At 37.2% G+C, this 22,044-nt stretch overlaps 1 protein-coding gene across 2 annotated transcripts in view; it reads left to right on the forward strand.

The window, feature by feature from the left end:
* Positions 1–584: 584 nt before the first annotated feature.
* The window catches only part of LOC121406154 (centrosomal protein of 290 kDa-like), a 78,859-nt gene continuing 57,399 nt past the window's right edge, over positions 585–22,044 (forward strand). The window contains exons 1-15 of one of the 2 annotated variants that reach the window (XM_041597170.1): positions 585–706; positions 7,767–7,903; positions 8,569–8,722; positions 9,674–9,729; positions 11,130–11,273; positions 11,958–12,011; positions 13,438–13,590; positions 13,852–14,034; positions 15,796–15,885; positions 16,283–16,405; positions 16,978–17,101; positions 19,163–19,332; positions 19,919–19,989; positions 20,736–20,913; positions 21,736–21,824. In XM_041597170.1, the coding sequence (XP_041453104.1) occupies positions 7,811–7,903; positions 8,569–8,722; positions 9,674–9,729; positions 11,130–11,273; positions 11,958–12,011; positions 13,438–13,590; positions 13,852–14,034; positions 15,796–15,885; positions 16,283–16,405; positions 16,978–17,101; positions 19,163–19,332; positions 19,919–19,989; positions 20,736–20,913; positions 21,736–21,824 (1,682 nt within the window). In that variant the 5' untranslated portion in view covers positions 585–706; positions 7,767–7,810. The remainder of the gene's footprint in view (positions 707–7,766; positions 7,904–8,568; positions 8,723–9,673; positions 9,730–11,129; positions 11,274–11,957; positions 12,012–13,437; positions 13,591–13,851; positions 14,035–15,795; positions 15,886–16,282; positions 16,406–16,977; positions 17,102–19,162; positions 19,333–19,918; positions 19,990–20,735; positions 20,914–21,735; positions 21,825–22,044) is intronic. The other variant, XM_041597171.1, reaches the window with a different exon arrangement.

The raw sequence follows: 22,044 nt of genomic DNA on the forward strand, positions 1-22,044 counted from the left end.
TCTCCGCGGGGTCACGGTCCGCCACTGTGCCTATTGCAGGGGCAAAAACTTATGCAAAGAGATATAAGGTAGACAGGCAATGACACAATTTCTTGCAATCAATACAAAAGCAAAAAAGGATTATTCATTACAATAAGATAAAGCATATAGACTATAAAAGAGGACAGAAAAGAAAGGAAAAAAGGGAAAAAGAAAAAAGGGAAAAGAAAAGAAGATAAGAGAAAAGAAAATAAAAATAAAAAAAAGAAAAGAAAGGGAAAAAGAAAAATACAGAAAAAAGAAACAAACGAAAGAAAAAAAGACAAGATAAAAAGCAAAAGAGCAGTATAGAAAAAAAAGAAAAATAAAAGAATCGGAAAAGACGAAGGAAAAAAGAAAATAATATTAATCAGAAAAACAATGAAGGAGGAAGAAGCTATTCATCCTTCAAAGAAAAAAAACTCAAAAAAGCAGTGGCAAAGGGCAAAACAGGGTGACAAAAAAAATCTTTTTTTTGCTTGATTGCCAGCCAAAAGTAGAATCCGCTCTGCCGCCTTCCAGAGTCATCAATGCTGCCATCTACGTTGCAAAATGCGTTGTGACGGACGCTTTACAAAAAATGGAGGAAGGAAGGCGCCAGTCTCGCTAGCTCACTGTTTCAAAATTAAGCTCGGCTGAGAAAACAGGAAGACATTTTTTCGATTTTCTTGTAACTGGTAATAAAACGGTAATTATTCTTGAGATGGTTTCAATTTCTCATGTTCTATTGTTTTGTATGTGAAGACGCTAACGTTGAGCTTAGCGGCTGAAAATCTTCTAAAACGAGATGTGACTGTATGCGCTGGCGGCATTGACTGCACGCTACCCCGGAGCTTGCCGAGGTCAGCCGGCCAGGTTGCGTATGCTCAGTCGGACGTCGGGAAGGCCAAACTTGGCTTAGCCCACTCTAGGCGACACCGCAATACTTACCCGTGTTAAGAAACTGGGACTCCACTCACGCGCATTTGGGCCGCCCTAGCTTAGAACTAAGCTTTCTTTCCGTAAAAAAAAATTATTCTTATGATTAAATAAATATTAATTAATACATGAATACTGTTAAATCGGTACTCACCGGTTCTCTTCTTGAATTTTCTGCCAATTTCCCACGCTGCTGGCTGCAATTCCGCGGTAAATTTCGTCGCCATAGAGAGCTGTTCATGCAACGTTATTTATAAATGGAGCGCCCTTTACGAGAGTTGTTAATGCCGCGGAGAAATCGTTAGGCATTTTGGCCTGTGTTCAAGGCGTAGCTGTTCTATTTTTTTTTATAAAATTATGTGTGAGATCGAAATCTCAGCGAGTAAACACTCTTCCAATATGGAAGAGTGTATACTCGCTGTGATATGATCCCGATAGGGAGGCGCAACACCCCCACCCACATGGGCGCAAACCCCAGGGCCGGGGGACATGTCCCCTCACCCAAAATAGTAGGGGGCACATTATGAAATGTCCCCCTACTATTTTTGGTCATGTCGTTCAAATTCGAAATGTATTTTGGAAGAGACGATCTTACTTTTGGCATGCCCCCTTTTTTTTGCTTGTTTGCTTGTCAAATTTCTTTTGGTCAAGATGACCTTCTTTAGAGGGTGATAAACCTTCTTTTTTTGTTTGTTTTTTGCTTGTCAAATTTTCCAGCCCCTGGTCCCCCTACCTTTGGGGAGAGATTTCCGCCCTTGCAAGTAGACATATACTCTTGATATTGTTTGCGAATCTGCACGGGCGTCGATCGAGGGCTGGGGATGAGGAAAAGCGGTGAGACGAGAAAAAAAAATAGAACTTAGAAGGGGAAAGGCGACAGAAAAAAAGTGAACGAAAGAAAAATTAATGGAAAATAAAAGGGAAGAGTAAATAGGGAGAAATGTGATGGGTAAAATAAATTATGGGGAAAGAGGACAGAAAAAAAGTGAACGAAAGAAAAATTAATGGAAAATAAAAGGGAGGAGAAAATAGGAGAAATGTGATGGGTAAACAAAATTATGGGGAAAGATTCTGGACGCACTATTCATGTTTTATGAAAAGGATAAGTTATTTATCCGCGAGCAGACACTTTTTGATATTGTGATCTGAAACTGGATAATGATTTAAATAGAGAACAATCTGCGTATCTGAATTAACGTGTGTTTTAGATTTCGACCTAGAATTTGGGTATTCTAAGTAACTTTCTTATCATGAAAATCAATAAAGAGAGCGCAAAGCGCGAGCTAAAAATATATGATATAACAAAGGGTGAATTTAAGCTCTGTAATGCAAACACTTTGTGGGAAAATTGTGAATTGTGATGGATCACAGTTAAAAAAGAGCTGATGTATTTTATTTTTATTACTTTGAGTTTTTACATAGGACCGGAACATGCTATGAGGGCATTATGTCATCATATGAAATTGATGACCATCTTCCTATTTCTCTCGCATGGGAGCGCGAAATGTGTTAATTTTATGGCCTGAAAACTGGACATTTAAAGCACTTTGTAATTATGCATAAGAGGCATTATATATCTATCAATGCGAGCAGAAATCGCGAGTCGAAGTTTTTGATAAACTGTCATCAAATTAGTTTGATTTAGAATTAATATTGGGATATACATAACCGACTAATCCAAATGCTATAGCGTGCGGCGCTAGCTGATACGTTTTAACAATCTGACCTGAATAGGGAACTTTTTGAGAACTTTATGGAATACAGGAAAATAATACGTACCTGAAAATTCAAATTTTGCGAGCGCGCAGCGCAAGCAGAAAATGATAATGTTCAGATGATATCACAGACATTTTTACAGAGCACTTTTTAAAAATCAATTTGTAAATGAAACAAAATAATGAAAGTTCAATTTCCCAGCTGAAATATGTTTTGTATAATGACTTCAAAGTTTGATTTTTCAAGCTCCATATTGAGCAAGATATGCAAATACCCTAAAAGACAATAAGGCGCGAAGCGCGAGCGAAAATTTGTTATCCTAACAAATAGATTTAAAAAAAAATTATTTTCAGAGTCTTCCGAAATGTTATTTCATTTAATCATGTTCCTCCTCTTATGTTTGCCTTTCTTCTTTTTTCCTCTCTTTTCCCTTCCTTTTCTTTTTTCCTTTCTTTTTTTTCTTTTTTTGCTCCGCCAATAGGGGGGCCCGGGCCCCTCGGCCCCCTGGATCCGCCTATGTTAGCGGTTGTAGGTATAAATCGCGCTCTAACGCTCTAAAACTGTGTTCTTTATCAAAAAGCTGTCTTTCATATTCATTTTGTTCGCAAAAGAATATAAAGTTAATTTCAATCATTGTATATAGTTATCCTGTTTATGATAAAAATACTTAGAAATTGGGTTAGGTTAGGGTTATCAAATTATCAGGGCAGAAAATATATATTTTTTTCTCATTTTGCGCGTCGAGCTGGCACTATTTGATCTGTGTTATTATGTTTTTGATGACATTCATTGTATTCACAACAATAATTATTAAACATTGCGCACGCGCCGTGCGCCGCATGAATTATGTAGATCAGGTGAATAACTTACCGCTACACACGAGCAGTTGCTCTATACAGTGCGTCCCAGAAAAAACGAAACCGAGATTTAGCGATCATTTATCATAACTTAATCATAAATAAAATAGACAAATGACCTACCAATTTAAAGCTTAGAATCCCCTCTTTCATTTGATATTACTTAGATTATTTCTTATTCACGCATGAGTGAGCAAAAACAATTTGAAGAAAGGATACCAAAAACTCATTTTGCGGGGGGTATCTGGGTTTCAAAAAGAAAACCACATTTCTGAAAAGTTCAATATCTGCTCTTTAATTTGGTACCTAAATTACAGAAAATGGTCAAGAAATAACAAAGTTCTGGTCATTTGAAATAAGGCTTTAATTTCAATAATTTCATAAAATGAAGAGGTTCTCCAGGCTGGCTTTCTAACTCACTCGACACTCCGTTTTGTTGACGATCAGCCATGCATTAAATCTTTTGTTCACCATGCGAAAGCTTATGTGGGAAACCGGTGAAAACACGTTTATCTCATGAAATTATGGAAATACAAGCCTTATTTCAAATGACCAGAACTTTTTTATTTCTTGACCAAATTCAGTAATTGAGGTACCAAATTAAAGAGCAGATATTGAACTTTTGAGAAATGAGGTTTTCCTTTTGAAACCCAGATACCCCCCGCAAAATGAGTTTTTGGTATCCTTTCTTCAAATTGTTTTTGCTCACTCATGCGTGAATAAGAAATAACCTAGGTAATATTAGATGAAAGAGGAGATTCTAAGCTTTAAATTGGTAGGTCATTTGTATATTCTATTTATGATTAAGTTATGATAAATGATCGCTAAATCTCGGTTTCGTTTATTCTGGGACGCACTGTATATTCTATGTAATATAATATATAGAGCAACTGCCCATTTTTAATGGTCCATAATATACCCACTTCTTTTTTTGGAACGAGTATGAATTTATCTACTGATATACTGAATGTACAATAAAAGTCATTATCATGTATTTCTTGGCATTTCATTTACTTTTTTTACCATAATTATATCACACAGCTGTTCGCATAGGCCTACGCCGTCACAAATAACAAAACAAAATCTCACTTTTTTTCTTTTTTGGTGGGGGATAGATTTTCCATACGCATACGTACAATTTTTCAAATTATTTTTTTCTGCTATTTTCATAATAAACTTTAAATGATTTCGCCTTTGCACTATTATTTTTTTAAAGACAAAATTACATCATCATCATATCATCGTCACCAACTTCATTCTCATCTTTATCACCACTACCACCATCATTATTATCATCATCATCATCATCATCACCGCCACCATCACCACCACTATCATCTTCACCAAGATAAATCCTGCTTTTTTTCCTTCCTATTTTCCTCTTTTTAGAGGGCACACCACCACGCCCCCTTACTGGATATCCGCCTCTAACGTTTGTTGTTGTATATAAGTTGGCGGATGCCTCATGAAATGAAATAATATAAAATAAGGAAAGGGAAACTAATTAGAAAAAGGACTGAGGAGAAGAAAAAAGAAAGCCAAACAAACAAGAAAAAACAATATCAAAATTTTGTTGTAAAGTCTTCTACGTCAGTTTAATAATTATGTTTTCAATGAAATGAGAACATAAAAAAATGAAACAAGTAAGATGGGCTATACATCGTAGCAAAGAAATAGAGGGAAGCTCCGAGACAATAAAAAGGGTGAGAAAAAGAAAAGACTTTGAAATACTCACAACACGAGCATAATAAAAAAAATTGGAATAAGCAAGGACAAGTAGCTGAGGGACACCCCCCCCCCTCTCTCTCTAGTTATTTATGTATCAAACTCGCATACACAAGAATTTCTTACTAATCAAAATATTGCGAGCAAAAAGCACGAGCTGACATTTTTTTAAATATTCAAAACTGATAGAGAGACACATTTTAAACAATTCATGAATCATAATAATTATACAACTAGCTTACCAATCGAATCATTCGATTGCGACAAATGATCTGAGAATTAATGCTTTTAGGAATTCATTAAATTAAAGCAAAGTATCTCAACATTAAAATAATTAAGGCGGGCGCAAGGTATCAGCTACTACACCGATAATTTTTTTTTTGACATTTGAAGTATTTTCGGTAATCATGAAAAAGATCGGATATTTCATGAAAGCTCAAATCCCGAAGAGCGGAATATTTTTATTAATTGACTTTTAAAAAAAATGTTCTAAGCCCCATTTAATATTTGATTATAAGTCGATGCATTAAAAGCTGAAAAAATAAAGTATTTTGTGTTCCTCTATCATAATTGTCTTTCTCTTTAACCCTGGTTCTTTTTTTCTGGGGGGAAGCATTTTGGTTAAAAAAAGAGAAAAAAGATAATTGCTGGCTTGTGGACGCCCGGTGTGGACGGTGGTAGGGACACCCCCCCCCGTAGTTACGCCAATATGGGACCAAATGATCCTAAATGTCCGAGGCGAAACTTGTGCAATCAATCGTTATTTCTGAATAAATTAAAGCTTGCGCTGTTCAACTTCAATCTCTTTCAGCTAAATTTGCGATGAACGCTGCGTTATGAAATATATAATTATCAACATCTGGCGAAAAGAATAACCGACCGATCACCTGACGAGAACGCGTATACGTGATCTGCATATCAGGTCCGATCGAGAGTCAGAAGTGAAGGACAACTGCCAAGAAAATCAGGAAAAAGTCGTCAAAATGTAAGTTCCCCTTCATTTCTTTCAATTTTTTGTTACTTATTGAAGCATTAATGTATCATTAAAGCAAAATTTCAACAAAAGCCTCAAATTTAGCTAGTACTTTTGTTGAAATTACAATAAATTTAGATCCACATAAATCTCTAACCCAATTTTAGCACTGATGTCGCCTATGAGGTCCATACATGTAATGTTTGGACCTCATTGGTACTAGGAGTGGGCTTAGCCTTGGTCGTGGCTTGAGGACTCCATGATCTCCATATGATCCAGTGATAATTTTTTTTTAATGATTTTGAATTTAATATTGTCATTTGATCACGAAGCCTTGAACCGCCTCCACTCCAGTCTTACTCTAAATAAATGTAAACAAACATGACAAAGATTTCTTTGAAAGAAAGATGGATTTCCTTTAGCTGGCAGCTGTCTGTTTCGAGGAGTTTTTTAAACTTTTTTTTAAATTTCTCCTTGTACACAGACGGCTCGCGATCGCGCAGCCACCATTAGGGGACTTGCAATGCAAAATTCCCCCGTCGGCGTTGCGTCGTTGGGGCTCTTCAATTTTTGTCTTTAATGTGTAGTAACCTGCTGCCCGCCTGCTTGGGTATAGTATAGGTATGGAGGCGAGGGTTTACCTTCTTAGGATCCGCCTCTGGTAACGTCCTCGAAGTCTCCATACATGAGGAAGCTGCCGATGATGACCGATCTGCGGGCGATGGCTACCACTAGATGTCCATTGACTCGACGTGTACTCTAAACTCTAAACAAAAATATGTACATGTAATGTTGTGTAAGTGCATGTAGGCCTACATGTAATTGAACAGTCATGGTAGAAGTTTGATATGAGGAGGCGCGATAGCTCAGTTGGTAGAGCGGGGGATTCGTATTCCGGTGACCTGGGTTCGATTCCCACTTGGTGCACTAGTGCCCTTTGGTAAGGCATTAATCCTCAGTACCAGGTCCTTCGGAGAGGACCTTAAGCCGTCGGTCCTCTGGTTGCTTGCTTACAAGCATTCATGCTTTCTTAGCAATCAGGTAAAAAATCACCACCATTAAATTTAAAGGAATCACTATATTTGATTTGATTAAATTCATAGTGCACGCTATAGGACACATATCTTCATTAAAGAGAATGTAAAACCAGGCTTAATTGTCAGTATATCATCGAGGATCTAGATCTGGTACAGTTACATAAACTGAACTTTGTGAAATCTTGAAATCTACGCTAAAAAATGTTCACACTGAAGATCACCAACACAGATAAGCGCACGTGGGACAGTGTATTATTGCTTTGAATGTCGTGCCCAACGCTTGACCGGAATCCTGTGCTTATTTGCTAATTTCTCAGCAATTACACAATTTCTTCCAGAATCCTTTGGCACATATTTCTTATTTATACAAACGGACACTTTGGTGGTCATTTCATTGGATTCTGTACGAACTCATTTTGATATCGTTACCAAAACTGGCATTTACCTTTAATCTATAAACACCATCTGTGTCTAGTGAATTGTACAGTAAATACCCTATTATAATGTTTTCCTTTTTTGCAGACCAGGTTATAATTATCTGTGGGAGAGTGGACTGACCCATCGCCATGGCGCCCATCGACTGGGACAAGATCATGGACGTGGAGAGTACAGAGATGTCGGACGAGCTGGCTGATGAGCTCTTTGAAGAGTTAGCTGATGTAAGAATGTAGTCCTTCATCCCCCCCCCCTGCATGATGTGATGCTGTCCCGAGCCTCCCTTGTGCTTTATACAATCTGGGGGGGGGGAGGGGTAGGTTTCACAGAGAGGAAAAGATAGTAGTTGCAGCAAACAATTATTTCATCTGAAAGTCTTAAAATCCAGGTTGATTGTCCCCATGTTATCATATATATCTAGATCTGGTACATTAATTTTCTTTGTGAAATCATATAATCTTAGCTAAAACTAATAATTCTGATGATCACGAACACAGAATAGCATATGTGGGACAGTGTATTATTTCTGGAATTCAGCCAAACTAGGAAAACAAAATAAAATAAAAGAGCACCTAAATATCCAAGGCAAATGAGAGGGCATTAGGGACATCAATGGAGCATCTATGGCCATGGCATTTGATCAAGTTCAGTGTTGAAACAGATTTTCTTAAGTTGCTTGGGCAGACTCTTGATATAGTAATTTCAAAGCATTGGTACGTAATATTGATGCCATTTCACTATCACCATGTGAAGAGTGTGTGAACATAACTCCAGGCAGGTTAATTTGAGCTAACTTCTGCCTCCTTTTTCCAAGAACTTTGAATGGTCCACAATATTTTGTTTCTTTAAAATTTATTTTGTAAGCTTTGTTCTGATTGGACGTTTTCAGGTTGACAAGGCTGATGCGAAAGATAATGACCAATGGCAGCAGCTGTTTGACGTGACCAGGGCTATCATGATGATGAAGGCAGCCCAGGCTAACGTTGCCCTGGAAGAGCTTGAGCAGCTAGCCACGCAGCAGGGGAAGGAGGGTGTTATCAATGGTGGGCCAGAGTTCTTGGAGCATTTCATAAAGCAACTAGTTGGTGATTTTTTCACTGACAATGTTATAAGCTACTGAAATCCTTGCATCTGATTGGCTCAGAACAATTGAATCAGTGAGAAATCACTATTTGCTTCATGAGAGACTTCCATGTTTTGCCCCTTGTATTGTTTTTAAGTTTGTATCTTGCCAATCATCATCATTTTCATGCCTTACATCCATACCATGATTACCATTACATCATCAATGTCATTATCATTACTATTGTCCTCAACCTCGTATTTTCTGTCTTCATCATCATCACGATCATTGTCATCATCACCACCATCAACATCATCATTATCATCGTTATCATCGTCATCATCGTCATCATCATGGTCATCATCATCATCTTGTTCATCATCATCATCATCATCATTGTTATCATCGATATCACCATCATTGTCATCATCATGGTCATCCATGATCCTCGATCGTCATCTTCATCATCGTTGTCAGCATCATTAATCACCATCGTTGTCATCATCATGATTATCGTAATCATCACCATGAAGGGAAAATGAAAATAATGAAAAATGAAAATGATGAAATGAAGAAAGGGGGTGGTGTAAAAGGAGGCAGAGGAGTAGGAGAGGTAACAGAGAAGGAATAGTATCTTGTCTTTATTTATTTGCATTTATCTATTTTGTGTTAGTTTGACATGGCAGCCCCATCAGTAATCAGACTCCTGATATACTAGGGGGCCCTACATGACAGAAATATTCACGAGAATTGGTCATTGAAATATTGGTACAAAAATATTTTAAGTTACTTATTTGTGCCTAATAGTAAAGAACAAAATATTTAAAGATATATTACATTGAACAGAAATATAAAGTAATATTTGTTCTCTTTGTTTGAAATATTGATGTATTTTTATTTTTATTTTTTCAATTTTAAAATCAAATGACAGAGCAAGGATTGATTGATCAGATCAGGGAACTAGAGGAGGAGAATAAGAGGTTACAGGTAAGATATTTTGTTTCTGTACACTATATGTGACCTGGGGCCCGTTGCAGAAAGAGTTGCAATCAATCGCAACTGTAAAAATCATGCGAAACTTGATTTTCAACCAATCAACAGCGCGCATTTGGGACTTGCGATTGATTTTTTGACTTGCGTTTAAACGCAACTCTTTCTGCAACGGACCCCAGCTACCCCAAAACCAACAATGAGTCGCTACCTAGGAATATTCTCTGGCAATAGCCAAAATAGATATTTCTTCTTCAGAAAGTAAAAATGAGAAAATTAGCTTATCGAAAGAGATATTCTTCTTACTGTCAAATTTGAAGATGTAAAGCTAATAAAAAAAGAAAGATATAAGAGCTTGTCTGATCCATTCATGCTGGACTGCTGTGTCTGGTTTCTAATTGGTTGTGGGTATTAGATAGCTAATATTAAATTTTACCTTTTGAGATAAATATTATCAAACATGAGTAGTTGAGGACTGGCTAAATTACCCCATCATCTATTGTTTATGTAATTTCTGTTTTGGTGGTTATGGTTTAATTAATATTTTTTTTTGGTTCATCTCTTTTCAAGTAGCTGCAGAAGCACAGATTTTAACAATCTATTTCCATTTATGGTCTAGTGGTTCTGACTCTTGCCTTTCAAACAGAGGGTCGTGGGTTCGAATCCTAGCCATGGCCTGTTTTCCTTCAGCAAGAAAATCACACCGTGCTGCACTCGACCCAGGTGAAGTGAAAGGTACCTGGCAGGATTAATTCCTTGCATGTACTGAGCACCGGTGATGGTAGCACGAGCTAAAGCCAGGGTAATAATAGCAAGCGCTTTGTATCCTCAGGCAAAAAGTGCTATATAAATCCAGCTTTTATTATTATTATCGCATAACATTCGTAATTCCAAAGCTTTGTTATTCCGAAGGTTCGTAATTCCGACGGTTTGTTAGTCCGAAAACGAAATGAAGTTCGTAATTCTTAAGGTTCGTTAGTCCGAAAACGAAGTGAGTTTTGTAATTCCGAAGGTTCGTCAGTCCGAAAACGAAATGAGGTTCTTAATTCCGAAGGTTCGTTAGTCCAAAAACGAAATGATTAACAAACCTTATTTCGTTTTCGGACTAACGCATCTTCGGAACAACGAACCTTATTTTGTTTTCGGATTAACGAACCTTATTCCGTTTTCAGATTAACGAACCTTCAGAACATCAAACCTTTTTTCATTTTCGGATTATTGAACCTTCAGAATAACGAACCTTCGGAATAACGCCACAAATGTTCGGATTAACGAACGTTGAGGTATAGGCAATTTACGTGTTTCGGAATTACGAACCTTTGGAATAAAGAACCTTCGTAATTACGAACCTTCGGAATTACAAAGTGTAACCATTATTATTATCATTATTTATCTAGCGCATGGGTGGATCTGGCGGATCTCGGGACACCCGTCAGCTCCAGAATGAGGTCCATGAACTGAGCCGACAGGTGGATCTGATTCAGAGGGAGCTGAAGGAGAAGGAGAGGGATCTTTACAAGGAGAAGACTGAATCAGAGAGAGTGAGTTGATGAGATCATTTCACCACACCAGTCTGGAATTTATTAATTTTGATAAGTCAGACCTGCCAATTACTCCTGTTTTCGAGGAGTTACTCCGTTTGTAAGATCTCTTATAACACCAAAAAGAGGAGCACTCTGTGTTTTCATTTATTTAAGATAAAAAATAAATCAGCCCATATATGTGTTTGTGAAGTAGGCTATGGGTGTTTATGAGTGTACTGTGACTTTTATACAATAGAATAATAACCAGTGTTTGTTCATAAATTTTCTTAAAGAAATATGGACATAACATAAATTGTTTCTCACTGTATCAATTTTTGCATTGAGATATTTGAAATTGAACTATACATGTATGTGTATATGCCCCTCGGAATAGATAACTAGATAGATGGCACACAATAAATGCAGTATTTGTTGTTATCATTATTATGTGTTTATATGTTTTAACCTTTGATTAAGTGCTTTCAGTTTCATGATTTATGCAACTTTTTTTATTGCCCATCATCAAATTGAATTGGGACATCTATTAGTGTCATCAAACTTTACGCCTCTTGCAGTTAACATCGATAATGTACAAGTACAGCAATAAGAATAATTGTTGTAAATTTCATTAATGCAATTGATTTCCATAATGCAATTGATTTCTAACCCATGTGCGTTTGCTATACACTTTTAAAATGACAGCTCCACACAAGAGCAGAGGATGCGGAAAAGGATGTTAGAGATATCAAGCGAGAGGTAAGTTGTCAATATCTCTCTTTTTGGACATCAAAGTTAAAAACAAATTTCCTTCGCATTTTGCCCCCCCCCCTAAGTGGCTGTTTTGCAAAAGTGGAAGGGAAAGGTACAGTGATAATCAAAAGCAGGCTCTAGGGCGTTGTTGCCCCCGATAGGCTCAATAGAGCCCTGGAAAAAAAAAGGTGCCACGGAAAGTCCCCATTCACTAGAATGTTAAAGCTTCTCCATAATTTATGGCAGATTTGGCCAGTAGGCTGTTGAAATTCCCCCCCACCGAAAAACAATATTCATGAAAGGGGCATATTATCTCTGGCATATTACCCCTACATTTCTGGTCCTTGCACCCCAAACTGGTCCCAGACAACAGAATGTGCCCCGTTTGGTTCACCAGGCAGAAGAAAACGATGGAAATGAATTGTTAGTTTAACAGAGATGCCAACCCTCCCGATTTCATCGGGAGGCTCCCGAAAATTCATCCCAACTCCCGCCCTTACGATTACCATCCTTATCCTCCCGAAATAACGATTTTTTTGCATTTATCAAATTGGATTGGAAGGACATGTATCGTCTGCTAACTTTAGCATGTAGTAACTCCATTACGTTCGCTGCTACTAAATCCTGTGTGAAAGGTAGACAAATAAGGAGCAGCAAAAAGCTGGTGCATCTGATATGCCCAACGGAAATCCACTGTGCACCAGGCCGGTAGGCCCGGCTAGCTTCGCGAGGCGTGTGCGCTCGCGGCCACTGGATTTGTCGATTAGTGCGGTGGAATATCGGTGTGTGATTTCGGCGTATTGATGGGTTGATATTGACACGAAATGGCGGAAAATCAACAAAAGAAGACCAAGAAATGGTCTCAGAAGTATAAGACTGAATACAGTCTCCAGTACCTGTGTGTTCGGAAGTTGGAAAGAGGAATTTACCATGCATTTTGCGCAATTTGCAGCGTGGACATTTCAGTTTAGCACGGAGGTCGTGATGATAATTCGGAAGCACTTAACGTTCGGGAGCAAACGGCATAGGCCTACGGACATTGCGAAGACAAGATCTTCGAGCTCCACTAGTACCCTGTTGTCTTTATTTCACCAAGCAAGGGACCAGCGCTGAGCTTTTCTTTACTGGATTTATAGTGGAACATAACCTGCCTATAGCCGATAGTGATAATTCCTCCTTATTATTATTGTTGAACAGGTACTTCTTTTGTCCCCTCATTTTTTTTACATGTAAAAATGCATATTTGATATTTTTTATGTTAAAAAAGTGGGAACAATGTTTATTTGAAAACATGTGAAATGCCCCAAAATAAGGGTCAGATTGCACCAGAGAGCATCTACAACCCAGAGCTTCAACATGTTTTAATGAGAAACTGAAATGAATGAAACAAAATTGAATGACATAATATTAATATATTACCCCATCCCCCCAGAATGATGCCCTTCGTCAGGATCTGCGTGATTACCAGCGTCAGATGGAATCTCAGCGCGAGAGTCTCAGGATGCGCCGCGGGGACGACGTGGAGTACCAGGACAAGATCCGCCAGAAGAACCGTGAGATTAACCAACAACTGGAGGAAATCAAGGTAAGAAGCTACTCAACGGTTTGACAAATCGTCTCTTACGGATTGATATTCAGAAAAATGAATATGTAGAGGTGATACGGACAAACTGAAGCTATTTAGCATGCACTAAGAGTAAAATCACAGGAATGACTAAAACACTAGAATGGCTAGATCGCATGAATGACAAGAACACTATAACATGATTATGTGCAATGGTGGTTTAAGGCAGATACTTAACATTTCTTTCTCCTTTTCTCTCCCTCTCACTCTCTCTTTCTGTAGAATTTGACAGATAACAACGAGCTCCTAAATGAGAATATGAAGGACATGGAAAAGAAGCTGAAGGATGCCGCCGAGGAGATGGATGCGATTGCTGAGGACTACGTCAAGATCAAGAAACTATCCGGACAATCTGACTCTAAAGCGACCCGTCTCAAGCATGAAAATGATGTCCTTAAAGAACAGGTAAATGAGAAAAACATAAAAAGTATTTAATTTTTCACTTGATTTAGGCAATTTATCAGAGTCCAGTCACATCAATCGTTTTCTTTTAAAGAGTTTTCTTTCGTATTTATGATCCATTCTTGAGAAATTTCTAATTGTATTCAAATAATCAAGCTCTCGGTAGGTTTATTAGTATGCCTGAGCTGGTGGTTCCGGTAAACAGGAATCTGTCCGAAACGATTCGGTTCTGATAAACGTTTTATCCAAAGTTTCACAGTTTCAAATTTAATTTGAAATATCAACAAATTAACAAATTGCAATATACATGTATTAAACCTAAATAAATGCATTATCGAATTCTTTAATAAATGAGTATCAACATGTGAATAATTTTTTTAATCGAATAAACCTTTAAAAGATCTTAGAAATATGTCAGATTATGAAAATATGATTGAAAAGGAAGTGTACAACCTATTATTATTATTATTTGTTTGGCGTCTCCTGTGCCTGGGAGGCGAAAAGCGAACTGAATCACTGTGACCCGCAGGTCTCTCCTCCCGATATAACTGATTGGGGGGAATGCAGGTGGACCACTACACCGGGGTTTCCCCTACTCTTATACGGATAGTGCAGTGGGTTCTTAACGTGCAAAGGTGGTGACTCTCCTCTACACGGGGCCTCCATTTAACGTCCTATCCGAGGGACGGAGTGTTTTCCATTGTAACATAGCCTGCATCTATGAAACATGGGAGAGACGTTTACACACAACGCACTGGCTTCTGTCATCCGCCCGGGGTGGACTCGAACCCACGATCTCTGGTTCGAAGGGCAGACGCGTTACCGACTGAGCCAACACCGCTCTCTAGGAACCTAGGAAATGGACGAAATGAAACTAAGTCCTAGCAGCGCAATTTCTAAATTCATTGATGTCTGTGATGTATACTTTACATGGAGGTCATCATTTGATACAAGGGTAAAAAAAATGACAAGGGCTCGGGGCCATTTTGCCACAGAAATGGTCAAAGAGGTGATAAGTAGCCCCTGAAAATGTATGGGGAAATACTATTTGCCTGGTTTGATGCAAGCATGCTGACTACGCTAACTACACATACACCTTGGTAATCGCACATTCCACTTGATGACGAAATTTATGTTATCGGGATCCATCACCTAAAATCATTACATAGCACTTTTTTTCTTATTGGTAATGTGAAAGAAATTTGTATGTTATTCTGCAGGCTCAGACCTTTGGTCAATTTGCATAATGCAGAGTCTGAAGTAATAAGACTAGATTAACCATGACACAGACAGAGGCCCGTATTCTGAAGTCAAGTTTAACTAAATTAAACTCAGGTTTAAAGTTGTGGTTTAAGTATGGGAAGCCAAAATTATCAAAAAATGTTTCTTATGTTTACTCTGCTCTTTCCTGATTCATCGATGGTGAAGACAATCATCTATTTATACTTCCTGGACAATTATGAATGATTTGAGAACCAAATGAGCTGAAATATGATATCTCTACTGTTAGTGATTTATGTAACAATTGGCTATCCATACTTAAACTACAACTTTAAACCTGAGTTTAAGTCAAACCTGACTTCAGAATACGGGCCAGACAGTTTAGAGTCTAGTCTTACTTCTAGACTTGGTATAATTGGTTAAAGTGTCAAATTTGAATCTATGCTTGCCGACTATTGTAAGTTGTCACATGATGCTTTGTTGACCAATCACCGAACAAGATGAAATTAATTAATGATACAATGGTTATTTTTTTCATTTCAGATCAAAGAGTTATCTGAAAAGCTTCAGAATCAGATACAAGGTGACGATGAGGTCATGACTGAACTTAATAGCAAGGTGGAGGTGTGGAAGGTATGTACCAAGCATTCTGATTGGTTGAACTATCATCGTCTGGCATTATTGTATATAAAACTCTCACTGTGATTGGTTGATTTACTGACAGTGAATGAACAATCAATGCAGTTTATGTAGTTTGACTTACTTATTCTTTTTCTTTTTTATATGTACGTCTCATTTTATGTGTTACTTGTAATACTTATAAATATTTTCGTATTGTCTAACACTTTTTTTCAATGTTCAGGGACTTGCTGAAAAGCAGTCTGTTATGACTGAATGTAAGTTTAATCATGATTAAATAACAATACAATATGATCTTGTGCTGCACAGTTGTTAAGTAGTATTTTCAGAGTATTTCTATTTCGAACGTTAAAATTTAGATTTTTTTTCTCATTTCATTATCTCTCCACAGTCTGCACTGGAAGTGAAAGACAGGGAGATCGACCGTCTCAACCTGATCATACAGCAGCAGAAGGACCAGTTAACAGCCAGTGAGATTGATACCGACAAGACATCAGTGGTTGCTCTCTCAAAGGTATGCTATCGCAATCTTAGGCACCTTGTTGAATGTCAGAGCCACGTCTTACAAATAGTTGCGATTGATTCGATCCACCGCAACTCTTGAAAGCCAGCAACACCAGCATCTAATATGCATGTGAATTTAAAATGTTTTCTCTCTATGATCATGGTTATTCATGCATTCATCATTATCTACAAAATTCAGGTAAAATAGTTGGCAATGCAGGACAGCTGCTATGAAAAGATGCAAAGCCCCTTTATAGCAGGGGCCCGTCTTACAAACACTTGCGGTGATCCAACCAATGACAACTATGGACGGCCAGCAACAACAACTAAAATGCAAATTGGCCCAAAGTATTTTCAATGTATGATTTATATTCATACATTCATAGTCCTCTTGAAGATTCAATGTGATTCTCATTATTTACTAAGGTGATTGTGCAAACTTCTTATAGAAAAATTTGGGTATGAATGGGTATTCATACAGTTGATGGTGATTGGATCAAGCGTAACTTGCTTTATGAATGTATTTTGGTTCAGATAGGACTTGAGTGAGAATCTCTCCTATGTTAATGATTGTACTTTCAGGCTTTACAAGAGAAGGAGGCTCAGTTGACCATTCTGAGACAGCAGCTCGAGGAGTCAGCAAGGGAGATGGACGAGAGAGCCGAGGAGCTTGAGATGCTGAAGAATGATGCTGCCAGTGGGGCTGGTTAGTACAGAGCTGCAAACTGTTGGAAATCAAAAGAAAATTGGGATGGTTGTTGTCACGTGGGAAGTGACTTTTTAAAAAATTATTTATCTACTGCTGCTTGACACCAAATAAGGAATACGTAAAAACTGAGGATTACAGTTATGAAAGATTTAATCAAACCTTTTCAATATTTCTTTTAATTTCTTTGACAATGATTGTACAAGAAAATATATAGAGATGTGGATTATGGATAACAAAATATAACTTAACGGTAATCGTTGATGTGAGCCCCCATCATCCTATCTGGTCTGATATGCCCCACTCGGCCCTGGTGGTCGGTCCAGTTAAACCTGGTGCACTTGTACTCTCAAGAGGGGGGGGTATCAAGCGTTTCCAATGCTTGCTTTTAAAGTGTTCAGAACATATCGTCGGCCTTATGCCAAAAGGGCCTTAACCCGATTTTAGGGGTTCTGAATATTTTATAATAAATTTAACACATTTCATGTAAAACTTAATAACTTAACACGTTTATCGAAATTGGCTTCAAAAGCAAAAAAAACGACCACAAACTTTTGATTATTAGAGAGGCCAAAACCTTTATAAACGCCATTATCTCGGAATGGCCAAAAGCAGTTAAGGCCCTTTTGGCATAAGGCCGACGATATGTACCTGCTTGCCTACAAGCCTTCCCTAACCTGAACCAAGTATGTTAAAAACATGTTTAAACTTTAATTGAAACATTCCATAATTGAATTTCTTTCCTGACAGTTGTCTGTGGGCAATTCCATGAAATAGTCAACCTTTTCGTACGTCCAACCTCCATTCTTCTCAAGTCTTCCTTCACTTCTTAAACTCACCAAGTCATGGTCATTTGAGGACATTACAGACTGTCAAAAGAACCAGAAATCAGGACAGAAAATTTCATGAAGGTCCCAAATATAGGGGGTCGGACATACATATTGTATGGAATTGCCCCTATGCACTTTAGAATGTAGAAAACGCAATCATAGTAAAACAAAGCAATAAGTCTATATAGGCCTACATTACGGTACAACAGGTCTTCAAGAATTGTTTAAAGCTTGTGTATAGTTTTGGTAAATCCACCAAAATGCACCTATCACTATTCCAATTCATTGCTAGCTAATATGAATGGATATGCCCTATAACAGTTATGATGTGGAGGATATGAAATGAAAATGTGTTTTACAGGATAAATTTTGCGATTTTACGTGATAATTTTACTTGATCGGGTCACCTGATCAAATTATTATATCTGTGTTTTTTTGTCTTTCAATTAAATCCTATTCCAAATCATGGAATGGGCTGAAACTTTCAAGATATGTTCTTTTCTGTAAATTTTGGATATCTAATCACTAAATTTATAAGATAAGTGCTTGAATGCCCATTTTTTAAATTTAAAACAAGCATCGCCGAGAGAGGGCGCTATATATCCAAGATTTGAATATTTGAAATTTTCTCAGAGAAGTGCAGTTGGAAAAATATCTAACGGTCTCTACGCTTCAGTAAGACTGTCATATTAGATGATATTCGATTATCAATCACATTATTGACCCTTTACCAAAGCTATACACAGGCTTTAATGATGCAAATGAAGGGCTTCATTAATGAGGTTCTTAATTCAATAAACTATATAATAGATTACAACTGAGAATCACAACAAAGATTGGGGTTCAGTCAAGGTTTAAAAGTTGAATATGTAGATGCCTGTAGGATGTTTAAAGGTAAAATTTTTCAACCAGTCGTCCCTGCTGGCGTCGAATAACAGCAACCAAGCATTTCTGTGTTGCTCTATTGGGGTGTTGCAAGAAACTTGGGATCAATTGCAAGTCTATATGTGGTCCCTAAATCAATCATATGTCTTGCAATTACATGCAAAGTAGTGATTGATTGCTAACCTGCTTTGATCTCATTTGCTACGGTTAAATTGATCTATCAATCTATCAATTGTAAGATTGCAACAGAATATTTGCAATTGATTGCAAATATTTTCATACAACGCCTCCTATGTCTCACTCAACACTTTGTGATATATAAACCCTCTGTTCTATCGTCTTTCAGCTCCAACTGTGCGTCTTCAGAACATGGTTACCAAATTGCGAGAGACGCTGAAGGAGCAGGAGAAAGAGATGAAAGCGGCGGAGGAGAGGGTTCTGCAAGCTGAGACCGATGCAAGAAAGAAAGACAAAGAATTGAACGAAGCCATTAACAGGATGAAGGATTATGAAGAGGTATAATTATAATTTTCCAGTGAAACACTCAGAAATGACCATGCCAGGGAGACAAGTAAAGCTTGTATTTATAACCAGTTTTAGGCAGGTTTTTGTTATGCATTTAATGGGAATAATAAAAATAGGGCGCCTTGGAATACATTTTATTAACATATCAATTTTAGATATGCATTAATTACTATTATGATTTATTCTTATATAAGGGAAACCAAATTTCTACTCTATGAAGAGATTGTTCTTTTGTACTGATGATTCGAAAGGCAGGTTATACTAATAATTAGTTTCTATTTAGGGGGGGGGGACTCTTATGTACTAGATCATTTGGTATTATTTTCTGAAACTCCTGCTATGTTTCCATCATGATCTTCAGAAGTAAAAGTTCAAAGGTAAAATGATGTAGTTGCACCAAATGGGCTGTAAAAGGCTGTGGGGCTCAAGCCAGGGTAATAATATCCTTTGGAAGCACATAGGGACGTTATGACATTATGTGATACATGTATGTTCTAAACAAGAACTGCATTAATATTATTGTTAAAAAGTAAAAAAAAATACACTAAAATATATTTGTGTTTCTGTTTATTCCAAGGGAGAATATGGATTAGCTGAAGCCGTGCAAGAGATTAAACTTGGCAAGAAACAGATTGCATTGAGAGAAAGGTAAATATGTCGACATCCCTAGCTCGGATATTTTTTTCTTCTGAAATTTTAGTTTCAATATATTCTCACCTTTTATTCAACAATTTTTGTTTTCTTTCAATTTTTATGCAATAATTTTGTGACATTCCCATCATGAGAAATCTGACCAAAGTTAGGCCCGAATTGTACTACTTCTACTGTATATAGTCCAAGTGCTACTCCTTCATAAACTCCTTGTTTGCTCAGTTTTGGTGACAGTATTAATCCATATTGTGTATTTTATGAAACAAGTATTCAATGATTTGTCATTTGTACATTCAGTACGATCACAGATCGATCACACCCAAAAAGGTTTATTTTCAATAAGTCTAATGCCATTTCATCCAATTACCAACTTGTCGGCTATCATTTGGTCTACCATCAGTTCGTCCACTATCCACATGGTCTAATTGCCATTTAGTTCACTCATCTTTTCGTCTAATAACCAGTTGGTCCAATAGCCATCTAGTCCACATTCCACTTGGTATAATTGGACTGTTAATTGACTGAAATGAATGAAAATAAAATGGATATAAGACCAAGTGTTCATGAGGCGAAATGGTCAAAGAAGAACTGGAGATTAGAAGAAGTGATGATTGGCCCAAATGGTTATTGGACCAAATGGTTGTTAAACAAAATGTTGAGTTGGCTATAGATGAATTGGCGATTTACCCTCATGAACAATGGATATTTATATAATAATTTTCATCCTGTATCATCTCACTTAGAAACATCGAGCAGCTGACGCAGAATGTCAACAAAGCCGAGATCCAGCTGAACGAACTCCTCGAAGAGAACGAAGAATTGAGAAGCAGGCTGGGGTTCGATCCCAAGCAGCCCATCGATATGGAACAAGCTCGTCTCTATAGAGGGCAGCAGCATCAACAGGACAGGGCACTGAATCAGGTAGGATGGAGTTTAGACTTAAAATACAGTTGTTCTTGCTAATATTGAGACATGTTTTTCAAATTGATTTTAGCCATTCGCATTTCAGCAGAAAAAAAATTTAATTTTTTTTTCATCTTTTCACAATCCATTTTGTTCTTACCTTGTGAGCTTCTACCCGATAAAACAAGTTGAATTGAATTTATTTATTACCAAATATCGCTGTCAGGTACAATTACAAGGAATAGTACATCACATATAAACAAAATGTTTGGTAAGTCGAACTAACATAATAGCAAGATGCTAGTCGAGGTTAGCCCCAAATAAATTAGTTTAAACAATAATTTTAACTAAATCTCAATATTGTACATCAAACTCAGTACTATTTCTATTTATTACTGTTGCAGAAAATTTCGATCATTTTTAGTGAACATATTTACACTATTTATGAATTAAGAACTAAAAGAAACTACCACCGCAAACTCTATTGTCTCTCGAGACATACAGATGCCAATAAATTTACACTAACAAGAAAAAAATATCTTAATAATTCACAAAATCTTCATATAGGATTATTTGCTTTCAGGCAGTATTTTACCATACCAAATTAATTATAATCTTCCAGTAGCATTAATTTTAATGATATGCTAAATATAAATTGATTGTGAAAAGATGAAAATTTGTTTGAAATTGATTTATACCAATCAGATAGATCTCTTTCCCGGATAAAGATATACTAAGTTGCATTTTTAAGATAATGCTGAATGTCAGTTTGTTAACCAGAATGAGGGATTTTTTTGTGGTGAATTTTGAGACCCTAACAAAGTGCTGCTTCTTTCACAGGTTTTGGCTAAAGAAGTAGAGAGACTGGAAGAGGAAAGGGTTTCTCTCAAGAAACAGATCAGATCCTTGGCAACTCAAAGAGCACAGAGGTACGTTCCCTCATCTTCCATGTACAATTTTAAGAAAGAAATGAAATGAGGTGAATGGGTACCCGGGAGGAAGAAATTCCATGAATGCTTGAGCTCCTAGGTAGCTCAGCCAAAGCCGGGGTAATAATAATAGCAGGGCCCGCTGGTAGAACAGTTTTCAAAACTGAAGTGACTTCCCTAGGTAAATATACCTATATTATCATTATTATAAAATATTTGT

The sequence above is a fragment of the Lytechinus variegatus genome, chromosome 19 (genome assembly GCF_018143015.1).
Source record: "Lytechinus variegatus isolate NC3 chromosome 19, Lvar_3.0, whole genome shotgun sequence".
NCBI lineage: Eukaryota > Metazoa > Echinodermata > Echinoidea > Temnopleuroida > Toxopneustidae > Lytechinus > Lytechinus variegatus.